The sequence below is a fragment of the Hyperoodon ampullatus genome, assembly GCF_949752795.1.
Source record: "Hyperoodon ampullatus genome assembly, chromosome: 1".
NCBI classification, from domain to species: domain Eukaryota; kingdom Metazoa; phylum Chordata; class Mammalia; order Artiodactyla; family Ziphiidae; genus Hyperoodon; species Hyperoodon ampullatus.
The window spans coordinates 6,864,586-6,888,513 of record NC_136914.1 but is presented as its reverse complement, the minus strand read 5'-3'; the positions used below and the strand labels follow the sequence as shown (position 1 = coordinate 6,888,513).

The window sequence follows — 23,928 nt, the reverse complement described above, 5'->3', positions numbered from 1 at the left end:
AACTCAAAACAATTAAGTAAATGGTAATAGGGACATACACACTGATAATTACCTTAAATGTGAATGGATTAAATGCTCCAACCAAAAGACACAGGATCGCTGAATGGACACAAAAACAAGACCCATAAATATGCTGTCTACAAGAGACCCACGTCGGACCTAGGGACACATACAGACTGAAAGTGAGAGGATGGAAAAAGATATTCCATGCAAATGGAAATCAAAAGAAAGCCGGAGTAGCAATACTCATATCAGATAAAATAGACTTTAAAATAAAGAATGTTACAAGAGACAAGGAAGGACACTACATAATGATCAAGGGATCAATCCAAGAAGAAGATATAACAATTATAAATATATATGTACCAAACATAGAAGCACCACAATATATAAGGCATATGCTCACAGCTATAAAAGAAGAAATCAACAGTAACACAATAATAGTGGGGGACTTTAAGACCTCACTTACACCAATGGACAGCTCATCCAGACAGAAAATTAATAAGGAAACACAAGCTTTAAATGACACAATAGAGCAGATAGATTAAATTGATGTTTATAGGACACTCCATCTGAAAACAACAGATTACACTTTCTTCTCAAGTGCACATGTAATATTCTCCAGGATAGATCACATATTGGGTCACAAATCAAGCCTTAGGAAATTTAAGAATACTGAAATCATATGAAGAATCTTTTCTGACCACATCGCTATGAGATTAGAAATCAATTAAGGGAAAAAAACATAAAAATCACAAACACATGGAGGCTAAACAATACGTTACTAAATAACCAAGAGATCACTGAGGAAATCAAGATGAAATCAAAAAATACCTAGAGACAAATGACAACGAAAACATGACGATACAAAACCTAGGGGATGCAGCAAAAGCAGTTCTAAGAGGGAAGTTTATAGCAATACCATGCTACCTCAAGAAAAATTGCAAACAAACAATCTAAACTTACACCTAAAAGGAACTAGAGAAGGAAGAACAAGCAAAACCCAAAGTTAGTAGAAGGAAAGAAATCATAAAAATCAGAGCAGAAATAAATGAAATAGAAACAAACAAACCAATAGCAAAGATCAATAAAACTAAAAGCTGGTTCTTTGAGAAGATAAACAACATTAATAAACCTTTAGCCAGACTCATCAAGAAAAGGAGGGAGAGGACTCAAATCAATAAAATTAGAAATGAAAAAGGAGAAGTAACAACTGACACTGCAGAAATACAAAGGATCATGAGAGATTACTACAAGCAACTCTATGCCAATAAAATGGAAAACCTGGAAGAAATGGACAAATTCTTAGAAAGGTATAAGTTTCCAAGAATGAACCATGAAGAAACAGAAAAGATGGACAGACCAATCACAAGTAATGAAATTGAAACTGTGATTAAAAATCTTCAAAACAAACAAAAGTCCAGGACCAGATGGCTTCACAGGTGAATTCTATCAAACATTTAGAGAAGAGCTAACACTCTTCCTTCTCAAACTCTTCCAAAAAACTGCAGAGGAAGGAACACTCCCAAACTCATTCTACTAGGTCACCTTCACCCTGATACCAAAACCAGACGAAGATGCTACAAAAAAAGAAAATTACAGACCAATATCACCAATGTTGATGAATACAGATGCAAAAATCCTCAAAAAATACTAGCAAACAGAATCCAACAACACATTAAAAAGATCATACACCATGATCAAGGGGGATTTATCCCAGGGATGCAAGGTTTCTTCAATATATGCAAATGAATCAATGTGAGACACCATATTAACAAATTGAAGAATAAAAACCATATGATCATCTCAATAGATGCAGAAAAAGCTTTTGACAAAATTCAACACCCATTTATGATAAAAACTCTCCAGAAAGTGGGCACAGAGGCAACCTACCTCAACATAATAAAGGCCATATATGACAAACCCAGAGCAAACACCATTCTCAGTGGTGAAAAACTGAAAGCATTTCCTCTAAGATCAGAAACAAGACAAGGATGTCCACTCTCACCAGTATTATGCACATAGTTTTGGAAGTGGTAGCCACAGCAATCAGAGAAGAAAAAGAAATGAAAGGAATACAAATTGGAAAGGAAGTAAAACTGTCACTGTTTGCAGATGACATGGTACTATACACAGATAATCCTAAAGATGAGACCAGAAAATTACTAGAGCTAATTGATGAATTTGGTAAAGTTGCAGGATACAAAATTAATGCACAGAAATCTCTTGCATTCCTATACAATAACAACGAAATATCAGAAAGAGAAATTAAGGAAACAATCCCAGTCACCACTGCAACAAAAAGAATAAAATACCTAGGAATAAACCTACTTAAGGAGGTAAAAGACCTGTACTCAGAAAACAATAAGACACTGATGAAAGAAATCAAAGATGACACAAACAGATGGAGAGATATACCATGTTCTTGGATTGGAAGAAACAATACCATGAAAATGACTAAACTAACCAATGCAATCTACAGATGCAATGCAATGTCTATCAAATTACCAATGGCACTTTTTACAGAACTTGAACAAAAAATCTTAAAATTTGTATGGAGATACAAAAGACCCCAGATAGCTAAAGCAATTTTGAGGGAAAAAAGCAGAGCTGGAGGAATCAGACACCCTGACTTCAGACTATACTACAAAGCTACAGTAATCAAGACAATATGGTACTGGCACAAAAACAGAAATATAGATCAATGGAACAGGATAGAAAGCCCAGAGATAAACCCATGCACCTATGGTCAGCTAATCTATGACAAAGGAGGCAAGGATACACAATGGAGAAAAGACAGTCTCTTCAATAAGTGGTGCTGGGAAAACTGGACAGCTACAAGTAAAAGAATGAAATTAGAACACTCCCTAACACCATACACAAAAATAAACTCAACATGTATAAAAGACCTAAATGTAAGACCGTACACTATAAAACTCTTAGAGGAAAACACAGGAAGAATACTTTTTGAAATAAATCACAGCAAGATCTTTTTTGACCCACCTCCCAGGGTAATGGAAATAAGAACAAAAATAAACAAATGGGACCTAATGAAACTTAAAAGCTTTTGCACAGCAAAGGAAACTATAAACAAGATGAAAAGACAACCCTCATAATGGGAGAAAATATTTGCAAACGACTTAGGACAAAGGATTAATCTCCAAAATATATAAACAGTTCATGCAGCTCAGTATTAAAAAAACAAACAACCCAATCCAAAAATGGGTAGAAGACCTAAATATACATTTCTCCAAAGAAGACATATAGATGGTCAAGAAGCACATGAAAAGCTGCTCAACATCACTAATTATTTATTAGAGAAATACAAATCCAAACTACAATGACGTATCACCTCACACCGGTTAGAATGTCCATCATCAGAAAATCTAGAAGCAACAAATGCTGGAGAGGGTGTGGAGAAAAGGGAACCCTCTAGCACTGTTGGTAGGAATGTAAATTGATACAGCCACTATGGAAAACAGTATGGAGCTTCCTTAAAAATCTAAAAACAGAATTACCATATGACCCAGCAATCCCACTACTGGGCATATACCCAGAGAAAACAATAATTCAAAAAGACACATGCGGGCTTCCCTGGTGGCGCAGTGGTTGAGTGTCCGCCTGCCGATGCAGGGGATACGGGTTCGTGCCGCAGTCCGGGAAGATCCCATGTGCCGCAGAGCGGCTGGGCCTGTGAGCCATGGCCGCTGAGTCTGCGCGTCCAGAGCCTGTGCTCCACAAAGGGAGAGGCCACAACAGTGAGAGGCCCACGTACTGCAAACAAAAAAAAAAAAAAAAGAAAAAAAAAAAGACATGCACCCCAGTGTTCACTGTAGCACTATTTACAATAGCCAGGTCATGGAAGCAACCTAAGTGCCCATCGACAAATGAATGGATAAAGAAGGATATATGGTACATATATACAATGGAATATTACTCAGCCATAAAAAGGAGTGAAATTGGGTCATTTGCAGAGATGTGGATGGACCTAGAGACTGTCATACAGAGTGAAGTAAGCCAGAAAGAGAAAAACAAATATCGTATATTAATGCATATATGTGGAGTCTAGAAAAATGGTACAGATGAACCAGTTTGCAAGGCAGAAATAGAGACACAGATGCAGAGACCAAACCTATGGACACCAAGGGGGGAAAGCGGGGGGGTGGGGTGGGGGGCAGGATGAATTGGGAGAGTGGGATTGACACTATATACTCTAATATGTACAAAATAGATAACTAATAAGAACCTGCTGTATAAAAAAATAAAATAAAATTTTTTTAAAAAGTCATGATCATGGAGTCACAGAGCAACATTAAGTTCTGAAAAATGCTCATGAATAAAAAAAATGTAATTTACAAGCAACGCAGGCACAGCATGCTAGAGAGGTTCCTGCAGCCTGGTGTAATCACAACCACGGGTTTACAATGCACAAGCCATGGCCAAGTGTCCTACCACACCCAAAGGGTGTGTCCACTGACTGACACGTATGTTATTACACTCATAAAAGAACATGAGTAACAGCTGACCGATTTCGATATTCTTATATTAAAATTCAAGCTGGGCTTTCTACAATAGGTTTCCTTACTAACCATCCATTAAAAAGAATATTTGTTCCTGGGATGAAACGTCCCCCCACCCCGCCCCAAATAATCTTCCTTCAGCTGTGTGGCTGGCACTGTTCCCCACGGTCAAATTACTGCTGACACCACCTGGACGGAAAAAGGTCCACACCCCCAAGTTTACAGCCTGTTTCTCATCTTCAGAAGTTGCACCTTTTCCCCTATACCAGGAATGGAAGCCTTGCGTCCAGTCAACTTAAGTGCAGAATTAATCATGACTAGTCTAAAGGGATTTCCAGGTATGACCTGCATAGAGTGACTTCAATCATGAGTGTAGTTTCACACCGTTCAGTTATATAGGCACTCAGCTATCTCATGAATGAAGGTCTTCTAAATCCTCCCTGGTAGCATTGTCTTTTTTTAGCTGATAGGCTTCTTTATTTCCCAGAAATGGGGCTGCAAGACTGTCTTTGTGTTTATGGCCATGAACACAGCATTGCTTATTTCCACTTCACTCAACAGGCCACTCGAACATGAATGGAGAGTTTCTGTCAATTTTGGTGAAGACAGGTTCTTCGCCCTTCTGAAATCAGCACTTCTCCCTGACTTTGACTTTTACACGGATTCCACTGATTTAGTTAATAATCTTTGGAATTTACTCCACTAAAGCTCCTCAACCAAAACTTCATCTTAACCTACTCTTCTTGGGTTTGCCTCACTCCTTTGTTTTCTTTTCTTTCCATTCCCTGTTATCCTTGTCTCTTTTTTTACACTTATTTTGGAGGCTGTTCCTCCAGTTTTATTCCTCCAGTCCTTTTACTCTAGGTCAACTCATCCTAGCTTCTCTTGACTTTGAATTTAACGCATCACTACAAACTATCTGACCAGGGCTAGAACTCCCACCTTAACAGCAACAACAGCTGTCCCCAAATGTTATCCCCCCGATGCTTGCAACAAAAATTGTGGTTAAATAAGCATAATCAAGAAAACACTTAAAAATTCTCATCAAGGAAAGAAGAGATAAGCAAAACTTTTTCTTATCATTTAAGAAGTTGCCAAGCTATGCTGTACAAGTCAATATGAGATCAAGACTTATATGTTTCTTGGAAACCACACCTTCCTGGTGCAGGGTTGAAAAATAATACTTGTACTAGAACATTTTTAAAATACCATCCTTGGAATCTTTGTTACAGTTATGGGATTGGTTTTAAAATGAAGTCCATTGTGACTTTAATAACTATATAACCAAACAGAGTCTTTTGCTAAATTCAGCTTAGTAATGTATGAACAAGGTTTGACTTCCTATTCATTCATTTATTCCATAAGCATTTATTAAGCATCTATGTGCTAAGTGCTCTGGATATGAAGGCAAAAGGATAACTCTGTTCCTGAGAAAGTCAAAGACTATTTGGCAAGAAAAACTTATAAACAAGTAAGTACAATAAAATCTGTGAAATGCTACAATAGAGGCTTTGGAAGCACAGAGGAGGTACTAACGAACTTGACCTAAGGAAGTCATAAAAAAGCTTTACAGGAGAAGAAGTCTTAATAAATTATGTACATACAGAACATCTCAGAACTGTGTAAAAGACTGATCTGTGAAGGGTACAATTTATGTAGAGTTGGAGGTGATGAATTTTTTGAGGTTGGTCTGAAATGGGTAATACGGATTTATTAGCATAGGGGAGGGATATGTGGGCCATTTAAAAACTGTGTGGACAAAGACACAACCAGAAGGTTGTGAAGAAGTAATCAGAATGGATTTTCCAAAAGGAAGGGAAGTGTCAAGGAGTAAGGAGAGATGGGGATGAGGTAGGTGAGCATGTCGAGGAACTAAATCAGGAAGGCATCCAAAACTTCCAGAGCGGTAGGCATCTATCCAGAAAAGACAAAAACTCTAATTCCAAAAGATACATGCACCCCAATGTTCGTATCACTACTATGTACAATAGCCAAGACATGGAAGCAACCTAAGTGTCTATCAACAGATGAATGGATAAAGACGTGGTATATATACACAATGGAATATTGCTGTCATAAAAAGAATGAAATAATGCCATTTGCAGCAACATGGGTGGACCCACAGATTATCATACTCAGTGTTAAGTATGTCAGATAGAGAAAGGCAAATATTATATGATATCACTTATATGTGGAATCTAACAAATAATATGAACAAATGTATATGCAAAACAGAAACAGACTCACAGACACAGAAAACAAACTTCTGGTTACCAAAGGGAAAAGGGCAGAGGGAGGAATAAATTAGGAGTATAGGATTAACAGGTACACGCTACTATATATAAAATAGACAGCAAGGATTTACTGTATAGCACAGGGAACTATATTCAGTATCGTATAATAACCTATAATGGGAAAGAATCTGAAAAAAAATATGTATAACTGAATCACTTCCCTATACACCTGAAACTAACCCAATATTGTAAATCAACTATACTTCAATAAAAATAAAAAATTCCAGGGTTTTGTTGGACACAGACTATTACATAGGTGATGGGCAAAATAATGGTCTCCTGAGGATGTTCACCTCCTAATCCCCAGAACCTGTGAATGTGTTACCTTACAGGGCAAAAGGGACTCTGCAGGCTTAACTAAATTTAGGATTTTAAGATAAAGTAAGTATCCTGAACTGTTCACGTGGTCCCAATATAATCACAAGGGTCCTTGTAAGTGAAAGATGGAGGCATGATAGGCAGAGAAGAGGATGTGACAACAGAAGCAAAGTCAGAATGCATTTAATCTGGCTTTGAGGATGGAAGGGGGCTAGGAGCCAAGAGATGCAGGCAGCCTCCAGAAGCTGGAAAAGGAAAGGAAATGAATTCTCTCCTTGAGCCTCCACCAAGGAACACTGCCTGCCTACACATTGATTTTAACTCAGTGAGATCCATGTTGGACTTCTGACATCCAGAAGTGTAAGATAATAAATGTGTGTTGTTTTAAGCTTGTGTTGCTTTGTTATAGCAGCAAGAGGAAACTCATACACATAGGTACATAGGTGCCTCCTTCTTAGCCTTCCTATGTCTGGTGCAAATGAGAGGCCTTTGCTGTGCCTGAAGGAGGGAGCCTTGTCACTCAAACCACCAAGGGGGACTTGGCAGAAACTGTCCCACAGCAGTGAACCAGAAGGAAGAGTCAGGGGTGGAGAAGTCGCTGACCATGCGGAGGGCACAGCTGGGCAGGTGGCAGGACCAATCACACAGGATGATGTCCAGAAGTGGCTCAGAACCCTACAAGGGGCTGGGGAGCAGGCAGAGGCAGAAAGGGGTGTGTGTGGGGTTGAGAGCAAACCAGCATTGTGTCCATTGCTTTAGGATGAGTCACAGGATCCCGTTTATTTTGAATTTCCAATAGCCCTAGGAGAGGCTTCAGATTTTGTTTTTTAAAGAAAATAAATCAAACATTTTGAGAAAGACTGACCTACTGGCTATGAAAGCCTGTTTGGGAACAGGGCAGTTAGTGAGCCTTAGAGTAAATAAATCAAGTAAAGCTAAGCTTTTTTAACTTTTATTTTGAATCTGTTTTCGACTCCAGAGTATTTTAATAAAATCTTTTATATCATATTTAAAGCCTGATAAGAACTTTTCTTTAACCATAGAACAGCTGGAAAGCCAACAACAGTGTCACCGCTAACATTATCTGAAAACGTTTACTGATGTGGCCCAAACCGACTCTACTGAGTAAAGATGGAGAAGTGGGTCAAGAGGTTATTTACTGGGAAGAACAAACATTGTGCACCGAACAGACTCGCTTGAGGGCCTGGAAGACGCCAGGCACACAGATGTTTCCTTCTAACTCACATAAGCGCGAGAGGAGACCACCATGGTGGGGCCTGGGAACTGCGAATGTGGGCACAAGATGCAACCCCAGCTCCCTTCTCTCTGCTCCTGACTCCCTCCAGAGGGTACAAATGTCTACACACGTCCAGCGTGTGTCCAGGGGGCACATGAGCAGAAGTGAGGTGACACTGAGGGTGGCATTTCTAAATTTGTTTCTTCTCTTGTAACAAATCACAAACCTCACCAAGGTCCCCTCTTTTCCCTCTCCATTTCCTTCTTAGGATTATTCCCACCTTCTCTCTCTTATCCTCCTCTTGTCTCCCCAGTACAGAACGCCAGGGTCACTGTTTCAGGACCTGTCCTCTCTGGGGATAAGGAACCTACCTTCACCTTTGAGTTCTGAACACTCTGCCCCAGAGATGTGTAGCATTTAAATGTACAGCTTATTCAATATACTTGAAAGTTTTAGTAAGGCACAAAACTAGTACAGTCAATGGACTAAAAGCTAACATGGCCCTTTATAAGGCTATGTTAGGGCTGGCAAGAAAAATGCAAATACATTAACTTAAAATATTTTTAGGGGACGTCACCTGGTGAAGAAATATTTACCAGATGGTGATTACTGATTCACTTGAGAAAAATAAAAATAACATTAAATAGAGAAAAAAAAAAAAAAACTAAAGGGCTTTAAAAAAAACCAATGAAAGGCTTTTCTTATCCTAAGAAAAATGCTGCCAATGTTATAGCAAGCCCTGGAACAGTGGTTCTCTGCTCTGATGAAGTGATGTACAATGTCTAGAGTTTTATAAAATCAAGATGCTGCCCGTGCTCCATCCAGATTTACAGCATGAGAGTCTCCAGGTGCACGGCATGGGTGAGTGTGTTTAAAACAAACACTTGAAGTGCTGGAGAGGGTGTGGAGAAAAGGGAACCCTCCTGCACTGTTGGTGGGAATGTAAATTGATACAGCCACTATGGAAAACAGTATGGAGGTCCCTCAAAAAATTAAACATAGATTTGCCATATGATCCAGCAATCCCACTCCTGGGCATATATCTGGACAAAACTATAATTCAAAAAAATATATTTACCCCTATGTTCATAGCAGCACTATTTATAATAGCCAGGACATGGAAGCAACCTAAGTGTCCATCAACAGATGAGTGGATAAAGAAAATGTGGTGTGTGTATGTGCGTATACACACACACACACACATATACATATACATATATATACACATACACACACATACTTACATACAATGAAAGAAATGGCCATAAAAGAATGAAATGCCATTTTTAGCAATATGGATGGACCTAGAGATTATCATACTAAGTGAAATAAGTCAGAAAAAAGAAAGACAAATACCATATGATATCACTTATACGTGAAATCTAAAATATGGCACAATGGACATATATACACTACCAAATGTAAAATAGATAGCTAGTGGGAAGCAGCCACATGGCACAAGGAGATCAGCTCAGTGCTTTGTGACCACCTAGAGGGGTGGGATAGGGAGGGTGGGAGGGAGAGAGACGCAAGAGGGAAGAGATATGGGGATATATGTATATGTATAACCGATTCACTTTGTTATAAAGCAGAAGCTAACACACCATTGTAAAGCAATTATACTCCAATAAAGATGTTAAAATAAATAAATAAATAAAAAGAAAAAAATAAATAAAATTTAAAAATATGGCACAAATGAACTTATCCACAAAACATGAACAGATTCACAGACATAGAGAACAGACTTGTGGTTGCCAAGGTGGGGTGGGGTGGGGGAGGGATGATTGGGAGCTTGGGATTAGCAGATGTAAACTATTATACATAGGATGGATAAACAACAAGGTCCTACTGTATAGCACAGGGGACTATATTCAACATCCTGTGATAAACCATAATGGAAAAGCATATGAAAAATAATGTATACGTAACTGAATCACTTTGCTGTACACCAGAAACTCACACAGCACTGTAAATCAACTATACTTCAATGAAAAAAAATTTTTAAATAAAAATAGAACAAAGACTTGACAGATGAGTTGGAGAGCCAGCAAGAACTGAGAACAATCGCCCCACTGGATTGCTGATTACATAGTCCTCCCCATTCCCGTCATTCATCATTCTTAACATGGTGTAACCTTCAGAATTTGGCTTAAAATTTCTAATCTGACTCAACCTTACCTAAAAATATGAGTATTTCAGAATGGAAAAGTAGTTTTGCTCTATGGGATTTAAGATTTTGCTTTAAAAAAAATGTAAAAACGGACCTAATTAACATATGCAAATCTTTCTAAGTAATTAACATGAAATGCCTGTCATTTATATGGCAAATGAAGATGTAACTGTCTGAATTTTCACTGGTGAATTAGTCTAATTTTAGGATGAAGAACAGCTTGGTTTGAAGATTGATAGATTAAGAAAACTGTATGTTGAAAGAAATCTTCGATTATTTAAAAATTTTTTTAATTGTTCATAAAGGTGTCTCTCAGTTTCTCTGGTGATGCTGAAGTGAGTTCTCAAGAGTTTCCAGGGGAGACAGCAACGTGCTGGGGCAGATCACAAACTGAAGGGAGATGTCAGCAGGTCGGCTGCTAGCAAGTGGCCCCGCGAATCTCAGCCTGTCTTCACAGACATTTCTTAGCATCTGTTACAAGAGCTACAAGAGAGACAGACAAGGCATGCATTCTGAAGGGACCAACCAGAGTTGCCTCAGTCGTCCTCAGGCTAGAAACGACTTAAAAGTCTCTAAGGTGGCCGGAAAACTTTAAAGTTGTATTCAATTTTTTGGTGAGAATAGGAAGGGCTGATTTTCATAGTCCGAGTTCAGAGTGCCAACATCAAATGAAGAATGCTGTTGACTGATGGATGCTGACGTCTGAGTGGAGGTGGTCTGCAGGCAGGGATGAGTGTGGGTCTTCTGAAGGATTTCATGATGCAGAGCTGCTCCTTTCCAGACTATGTCCCAAGCAAGTGTCAGTACGTGCCATAGGACGATTTGATGGGATCGATGCACAAAGAACACAACCGGGATGAACACCCCCCATATATGGAGGGACGGAGTTAGAGAATGGCATCCTGACATGCCACCATCTTGTGCGAGAGACACAAGTCAGGAAGCTGACACTGCTCTAAAGCAAGGAGAAAGCTCTAGGGATGTGTCCCATTGTCAACATTGAGGTTACACTTAAGTACATCGTTGTAAATTTCAAATGCTTATCTGGCCCATAATAAATGTCTTCTTTCTTAGAGATTAGCCCTTTGAAAACAAGGCCAGTGCCTGCCTTCTCCTGGCTACAGTGGCAACATTGTGGGGAACACCTGGAATTTAGAAGGAGTGCAATGGATATTTGCTGAATGAAGAATCAATGGATGGATTCATCAGAGATGCACTTTTTAAATACTGTGATCCTCCCCTCTACAAACCAGATTAATCTAAATACAGAAAATAATTATACGGTAACAGAGTAACTGCTTAGCGTCATCACTGTTTAAACATATTTTACGTTATTATGCTCTCAAAACAAATACCGCACAAAACAAAACACTTGGAGGAATACAGAACAATTACATCTTGGAGTTTCTTGTTTTCATGACCTAACTCAGCAACTGGCTTTACATTGTTGTTGACAGATCTTCTTTTCAAAATAATGAAGCAGCACATTCGGAAGAAACCATTTTTACTGGCTCTGCTAGTTCAGCTTTGAAGAGCCTCTTCATCAAAATGTAAATCATTATTTTTTAGTCAGCAAATGTCTTGATTCTTCTTCCATCTTCATTCCCCCAATGTATTACAGAGAACTTCTACTTTCCTTTATTAATCACTGTAATGAGTATGCATTTTAAAACTTGATAAATCAATAAAAATATTTTAAAAATCTGTTAGAATTGGGTTAGCTGTTAAAAGGTATGTTATCTGTCCCAGAAAAATCATCATCAATGATACTAAATATCATACTTATTTATTCCTAAAGATTGAAGGTCTGTTTTATTTTTTTTTAATTTATTTGATTGGAATATAGATGATTTACAATGTGGTGTTAATCTCTACTGTACAGCAAAGTTATTTAGCTATACATATATATACTTTCTTTTTCATTGTCTTTTCCATTATGGTTTATCACAGGATATGAAGGGCTGTTTTCTAACAGACAGTTGAATGGCTTTCTGTACCTTTCAGAGGTGAGAACAGAGACTTTACTGTTACATAAAGAGGTCCCTCCCCCCTTTTTATAATCACACGATTTTACTATGAAGCGGGGAGAAGAGAATATTTATCAGAGAGCCAACAAGCAGCAGATCACTAGTCTGTAGATTTTTCAAATGAAAGAAAAAAGACTAAGTTATATTCCTTAGTGTGCATACCTGTTAACTGAAAGTAACTGAAATCAATGATTATAACTGAGAAATCAGAGTCTGAGGTAGATGATACCTACAGAATAGGCAGGGACTTCATGTAGAGTGATGGATCAGCTCTTTCTAAGATGACTGAGTGCAGAAAACCTATGAGGCTTGGTTTTAAGTGGTTTGTTCTTCCTTCCATACTATCTCCACATACCTCACCCCTACTCTTCCAGGAGCCCAGAGTGCACCCGTAATCCTAGTGTCTGGCCTTTAGGGAGAGAGAACGATTCAGGATTAGAGAGGTGTCTATAAGAGAATGTGCACCTTATGCATTAACAGATGGTTTAGAACAAAAAAAATTAAGATTTGCTTTTTTAATGCTTTTTGTGTTTTGTTCTGGTTTGTGTGTTTTCAAAGTAGCCGTCTCAAAAACTCTTGAACTCCAAAATAAAGCCTTAGCAGTTCTGTTCCAAGAGGCATGGAAAGCTATTATTTTGTTTTGTCCATCAGCTTTTTAAAAATGGATACTTTTTTACTTATAAATATATAGATAACTTAGAATGTGTGAATAAAAATCAGGCTGTTGGGAAAATTGTTATGATTTAAGAGATGCTCCACAATTAAGAGATGACTGTAATGGTTACAAGTTTGTATTGCATCTACTACACTCTGATCACTATCTACACTTACAGCTCCTTTCTGAAAAATGGGGTCACAAAAGGCTTCTTGTCACAGGTTGTCATGCTTTGTACCACAGGGACCTATAATTGGCCATGTCAGCCTGAGTAAGGTAGGGGCAGCAGAGGCAAAGCCAGCTGTTTGTCTATGTCTCAGCCCAATCAGAAGCTCTGTTTTGGACGGTGACCAGCCAATTGGCCGGGACCTTCTTTGGGGAAGTTTGAATATAAGACACTCAGGGGACAATGCTGACAGAGAGAGAGAAGGCAGTAAGTAGAAACAAGTGCAGTGGGAAACAAACAAACAAACAAACAAACCCAAAAGCAACAAGGTAGGGAGGAGAGAGCTTGGTAGAAAGAAGCTGACAAAAAGAGAAAAATATCAAAAAGTCCTAGAAATTAAAAACCTACTGTGTCTTAAATGACATCTCGTATTTCCCAAAGACAAAATGTGAAACTAGCAATATTTTTATAATAAAACCCCATCATCTGCGGTAACCCAAAAGAGTATAACAACAATATAAAGCGCCATGAACAAAATGAAAACAAAACAAAATCCCCAAGATTTTACCAGAGAGTTAGAAAAAGAATCGTGTATTACAGAAAATATCGGTGAGTGTGTGGAACTGCAGGGCTGCTGTAGACCAGTCTAAAGAGACCTGTATATCTGAGACGCTTCTTAGGAAGGACAGCTCTGACTCAGGCCTATTGAGACCACAAATGCAAGATCTCAAAGGTGGAAATGTTAAGCTCCAGGCCCACTGGCCCCTTAAGTATGACTGGGATGATGACCTACCAGGACAGACTGCAAATGCAAAAGGAAATGGAAGCGAAAATGGGCATCTGTATACCCAGCAGAAGGTTTCCAACATCCCTGGGTTTTGTATTTAAAAAGACCCAAGATAAGCAGCCTACTTGGGTAAGCTCACTGAGGCTCAAGTGCGGCCTATGGATATGTATATTCTTGGGAGGGAAGAACTTTTGCATCCAACGCCTGTATTGCTTCTGTTCTAAGACGTTATCAGTCACGAAATAAGACACCAATTTTTCCCCCCTTTTTCTTAGCTTGGATGTTTTTCCTTTTTTTAAATTTTTATTTTATACTGGAATATAGTTGATTTATAATGTTGTATTAGTTTCAGGTGTGCAGCAAAGTGATTTAGTTACACATAAATCTATTCTTTCTCAGATTCCAATTTAACTAGAGTTTTGAAGGAAACTAATACAAATTAAACGTACATATTGGTTGCAAATTATAATCACAACAGTGAAAAATCTGAAAGGAAAGAAATTCCTTAGAGTTGAAGAAATATAGTAAATCTTGAAATGCTGCCTGCTTCAGGGCCGACCCCAAACTCTCCTTCTGAACAAACTGTATTACTATGACAATGAATATGGCTTAACTTATACATGAAGATTCAAAAACCATACTTTCACTGATTTATAGAAATGTGTTATTCTCCCCTCCACTTTCCTGCTCAGAAGTCCCGCTGAAATTCTTATTGTCTACAAGCAAGAGGAATGGAAAGGGGAAAAAAAAACCTAAGGAATGGTATTTCTTCCTAAAACTCGGTACACCTGGACTTTCTAAACTTCTACAGACTACTGCATATCATGCCTCAGGAGACCCTTAAAGATATAAAAATTGTTTTTCTTATTGGATTTCAGATATTACACCTCCTCTCTCACTGGCATTGATCCTGTAATTTCTCTCCCCAGACCTGTGCTGCATGTGAATTTTACAGGTGCCCGACCATACAAGCTAGTTGGAGCAAGTTGCTGGCAGGGAAAGCCAATTCTCCTCAAGTAAAAAGATCTCTCTCTGGCCTCTCCATGTCGGTCATACTTCTGTCATTCTTTGGTCTCTGGGTCTTTTGTTTTTCACTTAACTTCTCCATTTCAGTTTTTAAAGCATTTCCCAGCAGGAGACTTATTGATGTCTCTAGGTCTTTTTTTTTTTTCCCCTTCTCTCACCTTTTTTCCTCCTTCCTGTTTGGCTTTCTGTATATATCTAATTCTTTACCTCTTCTGCTCAGTAGCACGATTAATCTTGTTTCCCTTCTTTTTAGTTCAAAATTGTGAATGCTATTTTCTTTAAATTTGATTACAGAACATGTTCATTAGGATTGATAAACTAGGAAAGAGGGAAGAAAAACCTTATCCGTCACCTTCACAAACACAAATGTTTTTGGTATTCTTCCATTTCCTCCTAGTCTTCTGACTCATGCAAATCTTTTCCTATAGAGCTGTAATCATGGAATAAGGAACCTAAATCGTTTTGCATACTCATTTTTCTTTATTACTTTTGTGCAGAAAGTATTCTATGTTGTTATGAATGTTCCTAGCCGTAATTTTATTGGCTGATTAATATTGCATTATGTGGATGAATTTTAACTTAAATATTTTTCTTGTTTTGGTTCCATTCTTATCAGGAATATAAGAAAATCCATTTCTTTGAATGGTTCCCAGCATTAATCTCCTGTCTCCCTACCTTTTTCACCTAGTTGCCTGCCTTCCAGTCTGCAAAAAAGCAACCATGTGAGGTCTGCTGTTGCGACTGCTTCCTGTGTCTGAGATTCTTTTCTCTTTTCATAGGACACGTTCCATTCCAGGAGGAAAAGGTGGACCCGAGATGGCCACCCTTTAAAGGCTCACCTGAGTAAAAGTGATGGCTGGGATTAGGGAACACTGCAGATAGTCATGGAAGTCAACTGAAACCAGAGTTAGGACTATCCTATGGTTTGTGAAATTTCCATTTTTAAAGCCACAGGAAGCAAGATTTGAATATTTTAGAATCTTCATTAAAGGAACGTGAAAGTAGACTTCAGCATATAAGATGAAAAATGAATCAGCGGGGTGGCTTGGAAAAGAGGAAAGACAACTGTATTAGAATCTTTAAGTTGCATTTCTCAAGTCTCTGATGATATCATCTTGGCTTCCAAGTTCCTCATCTGTGAGTGGGAGGAGTGGGAGAGAAAAACCTCTAAGATCCTATGTTCGATGGCCAGAGTACAGTCGAGCTAGAAACACCCCAAAGGACTCATTCTTTTTTTTTTTTTTTTTTTTTGCGGTACGTGGGCCTCTCACTGTTGCGGCCTCTCCCGTTGCGGAGCACAGGCTCTGGATGTGCAGGCTCAGCGGCCATGGCTCACGGGCCCAGCCGCTCCGCGGCATGTGGGATCCTCCCAGACCGGGGCATGAACCCGTGTCCCCTGCATCAGCTGGCGGACTCTCAACCACTGCGCCACCAGGGAAGCCCAGGACTCATTCTTGATATGAGGGCCACATAGCCTTGACGCTGTGCTTTGTATTTTAGGAGCAGCTCTAAAAGACACACATAGATCATCCTCTTCAGATCACTGGCAGTAAAAGCAAAGTGATGAATTCCTTTGGAGGAGGCTATGAAAAGCAGTAAATTCTCATGTAAATAAAACCACACCTCTTTGAGATCTATTATTAGGGGCTATAGCAGAGTGGTGGGCCCAGCCTGGGGCCAAAGAACTGTTATTTTCCTTTTAATTTCTCTGTTGACATTCTCACATCTTCTGCTCTATTTTACTTTGCATGCGCCCTAAAGCTCAGCAGGATTTTAAAGAAAAGGGACAGCACCTGTAGGAAGAGGAAGGGAGTGGATCCAGAGAAAAGGGAAGAGGCACATTTTATGGCTTTGGTTTCTGATAAACATAAACCTCCTCATTCTTCTTCCTTCCACTTTCTAAGGGAGAGGCTAGTTTGGGGACATGGTTAGGATTACATGGTAACCAGCTGACAGGATAGGAAAAAAAATATTCTAAAGTATTCTGATTTCCTGATGTCTTTACAAGGCAGATGACTAATTTTGCTCCCAGAGTCATGACCATTCACTAACAGAAAATATCTTTCAAGTACGGGGTTGCATCTGCTGTATCCCCCAAGAAAGGTAGCAGGATAGAAGGGTGAAGAAAAAGAGACAGCAGACCTGCTTTGCTAGGAAAACAGGGGTGAGGTTGGAACATGTATAAAAAGGTTTTAATTTAATTCACATATTTCATTTAAAAAACTGCTTCACATTAAAAGGTTAAACTTCATATTACCTCTTTTAATATAATAAAATTGCTTGCATTTCTTTTTGCCCAAATTGAAACGGAAAATGAGGCTTCAAAATAAATGATAAAAGAAAAATGGCAATGTATGTTACCACAACTGGATACTTAGTAAAAGTTAATTACTTAATCCAGGAACCAGAAGTAGTTAAAGTATAACTTGAAACTGAAGAAAACGTTACTTTTAAAAATATTAATTTCTACTCTGCCCATTTTTTTTAACATCTTTATTGGAGTATAATTGCTTTACAATGGTGTGTTAGTTTCTGCTTTATAACAAAGTGAATCAGTTATACATATACATATATCCCCATATCTCTTCTCTCTGGCGTCTCCCTCCCTCCCACCCTCCCTCCCTCCCTATCCCACCCCTCTAGGTGGTCACAAAGCACCGAGCTGATCTCCCTGTGCTATGGGGCTGCTTCCCACTAGCTATCTATTTTACGTTTGGTAGTGTATATATGTCCATGCCGCTCTCTCACTTTGTCACAGCTTACCCTTTCCCCTCCCCGTATCCTCAAGTCCATTCTCTAGTAGGTCTGCATCTTTATTCCTGTCCTGCCCCTAGGTTCTTCATGACCATTTTTTTCCCCTAGATTCCATATATATGTGTTAGCATACGGTATTTGTTTTTCTCTTTCTGACTTACTTCACTCTGTATGACAGATTCTAGGTCCCTCTGTATGACAGATTCTAGGTCCATCCACCTCACTACAAATAACTCAATTTCGTTTCTTTTTATGGCTGAGTAATATTCCATTGTATTTATGTGCCACATCTTCTTTAACCATTCATCTGTCGATGGACACTTAGGTTGTTTCCATGTCCTGGCTATTGTAAACAGAGCTGCAGTGAACATTTTGGTACATGCTTTTTTTTGAATTATGGTTTTCTCAGGGTATATGCCCAGTAGTGGGATTGCTGGGTTTTATTGGTAGTTCTACTTTTAGTTTTTTAAGGAACCTCCATACTGTTCTCCATAGTGGCTGTATCAATTTACATTCCCACCAACAATGCAAGAGGGTTCCCTTTTCTCCACACCCTCTCCAGCATTTATTGTTTGTAGATTTTTTGATGATGGCCATTCTGACTGGTGTGCCTACCTGCCCATTTTTGACTCACAGCTTTCCATGACCTCAAGATTCAAGGTAAGCTTTTTCTCTAGTAAAATGTTTTACCGAAATCCATAAAACCTATCCTGCATACCCAGAAATCAGCAACAAAGTATGTGGATTCTGTATCATGTACTACTGTGCCAAGCCTCACTTACAGACCATCACAGACACAAGAAAGAAACCTGGTGCCACAGCTGCCATTAATAGATAATCTGGGCTATTTTTAAAATGTCAGTCTATAAACAGTGGACCCATTTCATACAGAAGAGTGATGCTGGGCGTGTTCTTTGGTGCCAGGAACAGAGATGTCAGTTCTGGCTCTGCCACTCCCTGGCGCTGTGGCCTTGGGCCAGTTCTTTAACCTCTCTGGGCCTCCATGAACTCACGTTTAAAATGGACAGGTTAACAGTATGTATCACATGGTGTTATGTGATGTTTAAAAGACATGACACATATATAGAGGGCTTAGCTGAATTCTCAGAACACAGAACCCTTAAAAATGCCAGTTAATCATGCATTCACTCAACAAACAACTATTGAACACCTACTTTGTGCCAGGAACTGTTCTAGTCACCGGAGATAAAGCAACGAACAAAAGAGACCAAAATTCCTCCCCTGATGGAATGTATATTCCAGCAGAAAATATCTCACAGTTAAATAGCGCTTACAATTATTTACTCTTATTGCTAAACCAGTGGGTCTCAATGCCACCCAGGGCATACTTAGTAACGTTTAGAAACATTGTTTTTTAAATTTATTTAATTTATTTATTTTTGGCTGTGTTGGGTCTTCACTGCTGCATGGGCTTTCTCTATTTGCAGTGAGCGGGGGCTACTCTTTGGTGTGGTGTCTGGGCGTCTCATTGTGGTGGGTTCTCTTGTTGCGGAGCACGGGCTCTAGGTGCATGGATTTCAGTAGTTGTGGCACGTGGGCTCAGTAGTTGTGGCTCACGGGCTCTAGAGCACAGGCTCAGTATTGTGGTGCATGGGCTTAGTTGCTCCGCAGCATGTGGGATCTTCCCGGCCCAGGGCTCGAACCTGTGTCCCCTGCACTGGCAGGCGGACTCTTAACCACTGTGCCACCAGGGAAGCCTAGAAACATTTTTGGTTGTCACACTGGGGGCCAAGGGACAGTTACTGGCATCTAATAGGTAGAGACAAGGGATGCTGATAAACATCCTACAACACACAGGACGGCCCCACAGCAAAGACCTATCTGGCCCCAAATGTCAACAGTGCAGAGGTTGAGAAACTCTGTTCTGAAGGTTATGTATGGACTCAGTTAATCCTTAACACAACTCTATGAGGTAGGAACTATAAGTATGGCTACTTCATTAGTATTTTATAGTAACCGATAGTAATGATATTTTATAAAGTGTGATCATACAGTATTTATAGTAATATTTACATAGTATATGTAAATATATAAGATTTGTAAAGCTATACAAAAATTGCACAGAGATACTTTAAAATATACCTCAGCAGTGTGTGTGTTTAAATTCAGGTGGTAGATTTTACAAAACTGATTCAGAGTTCTTTTTATGACCAACGGCTATACCACTGTGCCATTTAGATTTTAAATTGTTCATCTCACCCGATCCTCGCTCACATGCTTCAGAAGGTGCTCTTTTGTGCCACATCTGCGCTGATTTGCACGTTAGAACAAGGAAGCAGTGTGGCACATCAGAAACTCCAGACCCGGGGTCCAGAGAACCAGATCTAGCTTCAGCGTCTCACTGGCTGTGGCATCTTGGGGCAAAAGCAGCTTAACTTTTCTGGGCAACTGAGGTTCACCATCACCAACATGTGGGGCAATCATGTCCCTCAGGTCATGTGTGCTATGGAATCTGCAGTGAGAGTTTCCACCACCCACCACACCACCACCGTGTACTGAGACAGGTACTGACTTTTTTTCACTGTACCCTGACGCATTTACTCTTCTCCAGAGCCTAGGAGGTAGGCACAAGTTGAAGGAAACAGGGGCATGGAAAGGTGGTAACCTGCCTCTGAGGTTACAAGTTCAGGAAGTGGCGGAACAAGGGTTCTCACCCAGGCAGTGTGGCTCCAGAGCCCGCCCTCTGGACCAGCATGGGCTGCTCTGGCTGAGTTCAAGGCACCCAGGATGCTCTCATAGGAGCAGTTCCACGTGGCCACAGCTCATCCTCCTCTTGATTCCCAAGAGCTGCTCTGTTCTGCACGCAGCCATGTTCCTCCCTAGTCCCGACTAGTCAGGCAGTTGGTGCTTTTATCAAAGCAAAGAGTGAAATCTCTTTGTGTTTCTTTTTTGAATTACTCTATTTATTTTAAATAGGTAACTTGTGTACACAATACACGCATTAATCCAATATGAAGTTCAAAGGCGCAGAAGAATATATAGTCACAATTAATTTTCCTTCCTATCCTTGTCTCCCAGCTACCCAGTCCTTTCTACTGAGACCACCACCATGACTAGCTTCTTGCATATCATTCCAGAAATGCTCTATACAATATATATTCTTTTCTGAAAGCAGATATACAACTTGTGGTATACGAAATGTACTATTTTGCAACCTGATTTTTTTCACTAAACAATATTTTGGAAATCAGTCTGTATAGAGCTCCCTTTATCTTATTAGTGTCTGAAGAGTATTCTATAATTTATTTCATCAGTTCTGAACAGATAAATATTTAATGTGTGTCTGATATTTAACAAGGCTACAGTGAACATCTTATGCATATATCATTTCTTACATTGCCAGAATATACTTAGGATAAATTCCTAAAAGTGGAATTGGTGAGTCAAAGGCCTTGTGCCTTTTAACATTTTATTGAAATAGCTGAAATGCTCTCCATAGAGGTTATATCAATTTCTACTTCCACCTAGAATGCAGGAGATCAACACTGGGTTTCACTTTTATTTCTATACTCATCAAACAATGTATCATAAAAATGTTTTATCTTTGCCATTTGCAAGAAATTATATCTCATATTTTAAATTTGCATTTCTCTTATTAGGATTAGATTGAGACTCTTTTCATGTGTTTCAAGAGCCAACTGTATTTCTTTTATTATTCTTTTCCCTATGAATATTTTGTTCACATTTCTATTCTTTTCATTCTCATTTTTCTAATGAGTTGGTTTCTTTTTCTTATGGAATTAGAGAAGCACTTTATGTGAGAAATAAACCCTTTGCCTATAAGCTGCAAGTATTTTCCCCCAGTTTTTTATTATTTGCCTTTGCAGTAATATTTGATTTGTAAGTAGTATTGATTTCCTCCAATCTTTTCTCTTACAGCTTCTGGGTTTATTTAATACTCAAAAAGTATGAAATACTCCACTTGCAGAATATAAAAATATCCATGTTTTCCTTTAGTACTTCTGTGTTATATTTCGAAGTTTAGATCATTGAAAGAGCAGAATTTAATTTGGAGGATCATAAGAGTTTGGATTCAACTTTCTTGTTTTCCAGATGGCTTCGCAGTTGTCACAATAATTTCTATTGAATAACCTATCCCTTCCCCACTGATTTGAAATGCCAACTTTATTATAGACAAAATTCTCATATTATTTGAATCTATTTCTTGACTTTCTGTTGATCTGACAATCAATAAACAAATACACAGACCATTTTAATTACTGTAGCTGTGTCATATGCTTTAATGTGTGGCAGAGCTAGTTGTCCTCATTATTTATCTTTTCCAGAATTTTTCTGGCTGTTCTTTAGGAACTTAGAATCACCAAGTGGTATTTCTGTTGGGCTTGTGTTATATTCATAAAATAACTCAGAGAAAACTGATACCTTCAAGACGTTGAATCTTCTCACCCAGGGACATTGTATACTTTTGTGTTTGGTTCAAGTCTTTACCTGCTCCACTCTTTTGGTGAGCTCCTGTAACATTTTTAAAGTTTTGTTTTTTTGTTTTTTTTTGCTTTTTTTTTTTCATATAGGTCTTCCTTTATTACATTTACTCCTAGAGTCAGGAATATATTCCTATCTGGTTAATGTTATCACTTATAGGTCTTATTTCTAAACAGACACAGTAATAAAAACTGTTAGCTATAGTTTTATATAAAATATCATTCATTTTTGCTTTGGTTATGCACCCAGTTCTTGAAGCCTTAGGAAACTCAAGAGTTGAAAACTTCACTAGGACCACAGACACATAGCAGACTTGTTTTCAACTCCTTCTTCTAAGAAATATTTTTCTCCTAAAATGTTTTAGCATAAATGTAGAACTTACCAGATTTTTAGAAATCTTTGCTTCATGTTAGCTTCATCTTCAATTTTGGGAGTATAGAGCCTAGCGGTGTTATATCCATCTTAACAACTCTTACTGAACTAAAACCACAAAACTTACCTCCTAAATTCATTCCAGCTTGAAGACACTTCTGAAGTCTGCAGGCAGGACAATTCTTCCGTCGAATCTTATCAATTATGCAATCATTTCTTCCAGCACATAAATAGTTGTGTTGCCCTGAATAAAATAATAAAGAATAGTTGTTACAATAAAGCCTATTATATTAATATAAAGTACTAATATGTACAATCAGGTAATGAAACATCCTCTATCCTGCCTTGAAATCTCTTCTTCAAAAAAGTAGAAGGGAAACATGATTTGCAAATAATATAGCTACAGAAATGGTCAGTTTAACAGAGCTGAGACTTTAGGTTACAGATGATAAGCTTAATGTTTATTTCCAATAGGTTCCCACAGAAGTAAAGCTGCACTCCTCACTGTTTGAATTTCTTGGCATGCACCCTTTCAGGAGATGGCGCACATTTCATTCAGCCATCACCCAGCACCAATCTAAACAAAGGCCCCGCTGCAGGGTTTTTTTTTTTTTTTTAATTTATTTTATTGAAGTATAGTCGATTTGCAATGTTGTGTTCATTTCAGTTGTACAGCAAAGTGATTCAGTTATACATACATATACATTCCTTTTCATATTCTTTTCCATTATGGTTTATCCCAGGATATTAAATATAGTTCCCTGTGCTGTACAGTAGGACCTTGTTGTTTATCCATCCTATATATAATAGATTGCATCTGCTCACCCCAAACTCCCAACTGCTGTAGCTGTTTAAGCTCCTCTGCCTATCCACATTTACACATGTCATTTCAACCGGAAGACTTGCAAATTACACAACTAGAAATGTAGAATGATTTCATTTTGCAAGCCAAACTGGCACCAAAATAATTCAGATGCGGAATATGCTTGGGGAGCGGCATCTACTGGCAAAATGCAAAACTGTACCCTAGCTCTATTATTCATTTATGTATTCCAATAAATATAAAATATTTACTGAACCTCCACTAGGGATCAGGCAGTATTAGACACACTGCGGAAACAGCAGTGAATAAGACAGA

At 38.7% G+C, this 23,928-nt stretch overlaps 1 protein-coding gene across 2 annotated transcripts in view; it reads right to left on the bottom strand.

Moving 5' to 3' along the window:
* NR3C2 (nuclear receptor subfamily 3 group C member 2) overlaps positions 1 to 23,928 on the bottom strand; it is a gene marked incomplete at both ends in the record, with an annotated part of 365,792 nt that overhangs the window by 90,106 nt on the left and 251,758 nt on the right. For both annotated transcript variants that reach the window (XM_079706387.1, XM_079706388.1), the window contains one exon: positions 22,918 to 23,034. In XM_079706387.1, the coding sequence (XP_079562513.1) occupies positions 22,918 to 23,034 (117 nt within the window). The remainder of the gene's footprint in view (positions 1 to 22,917; positions 23,035 to 23,928) is intronic.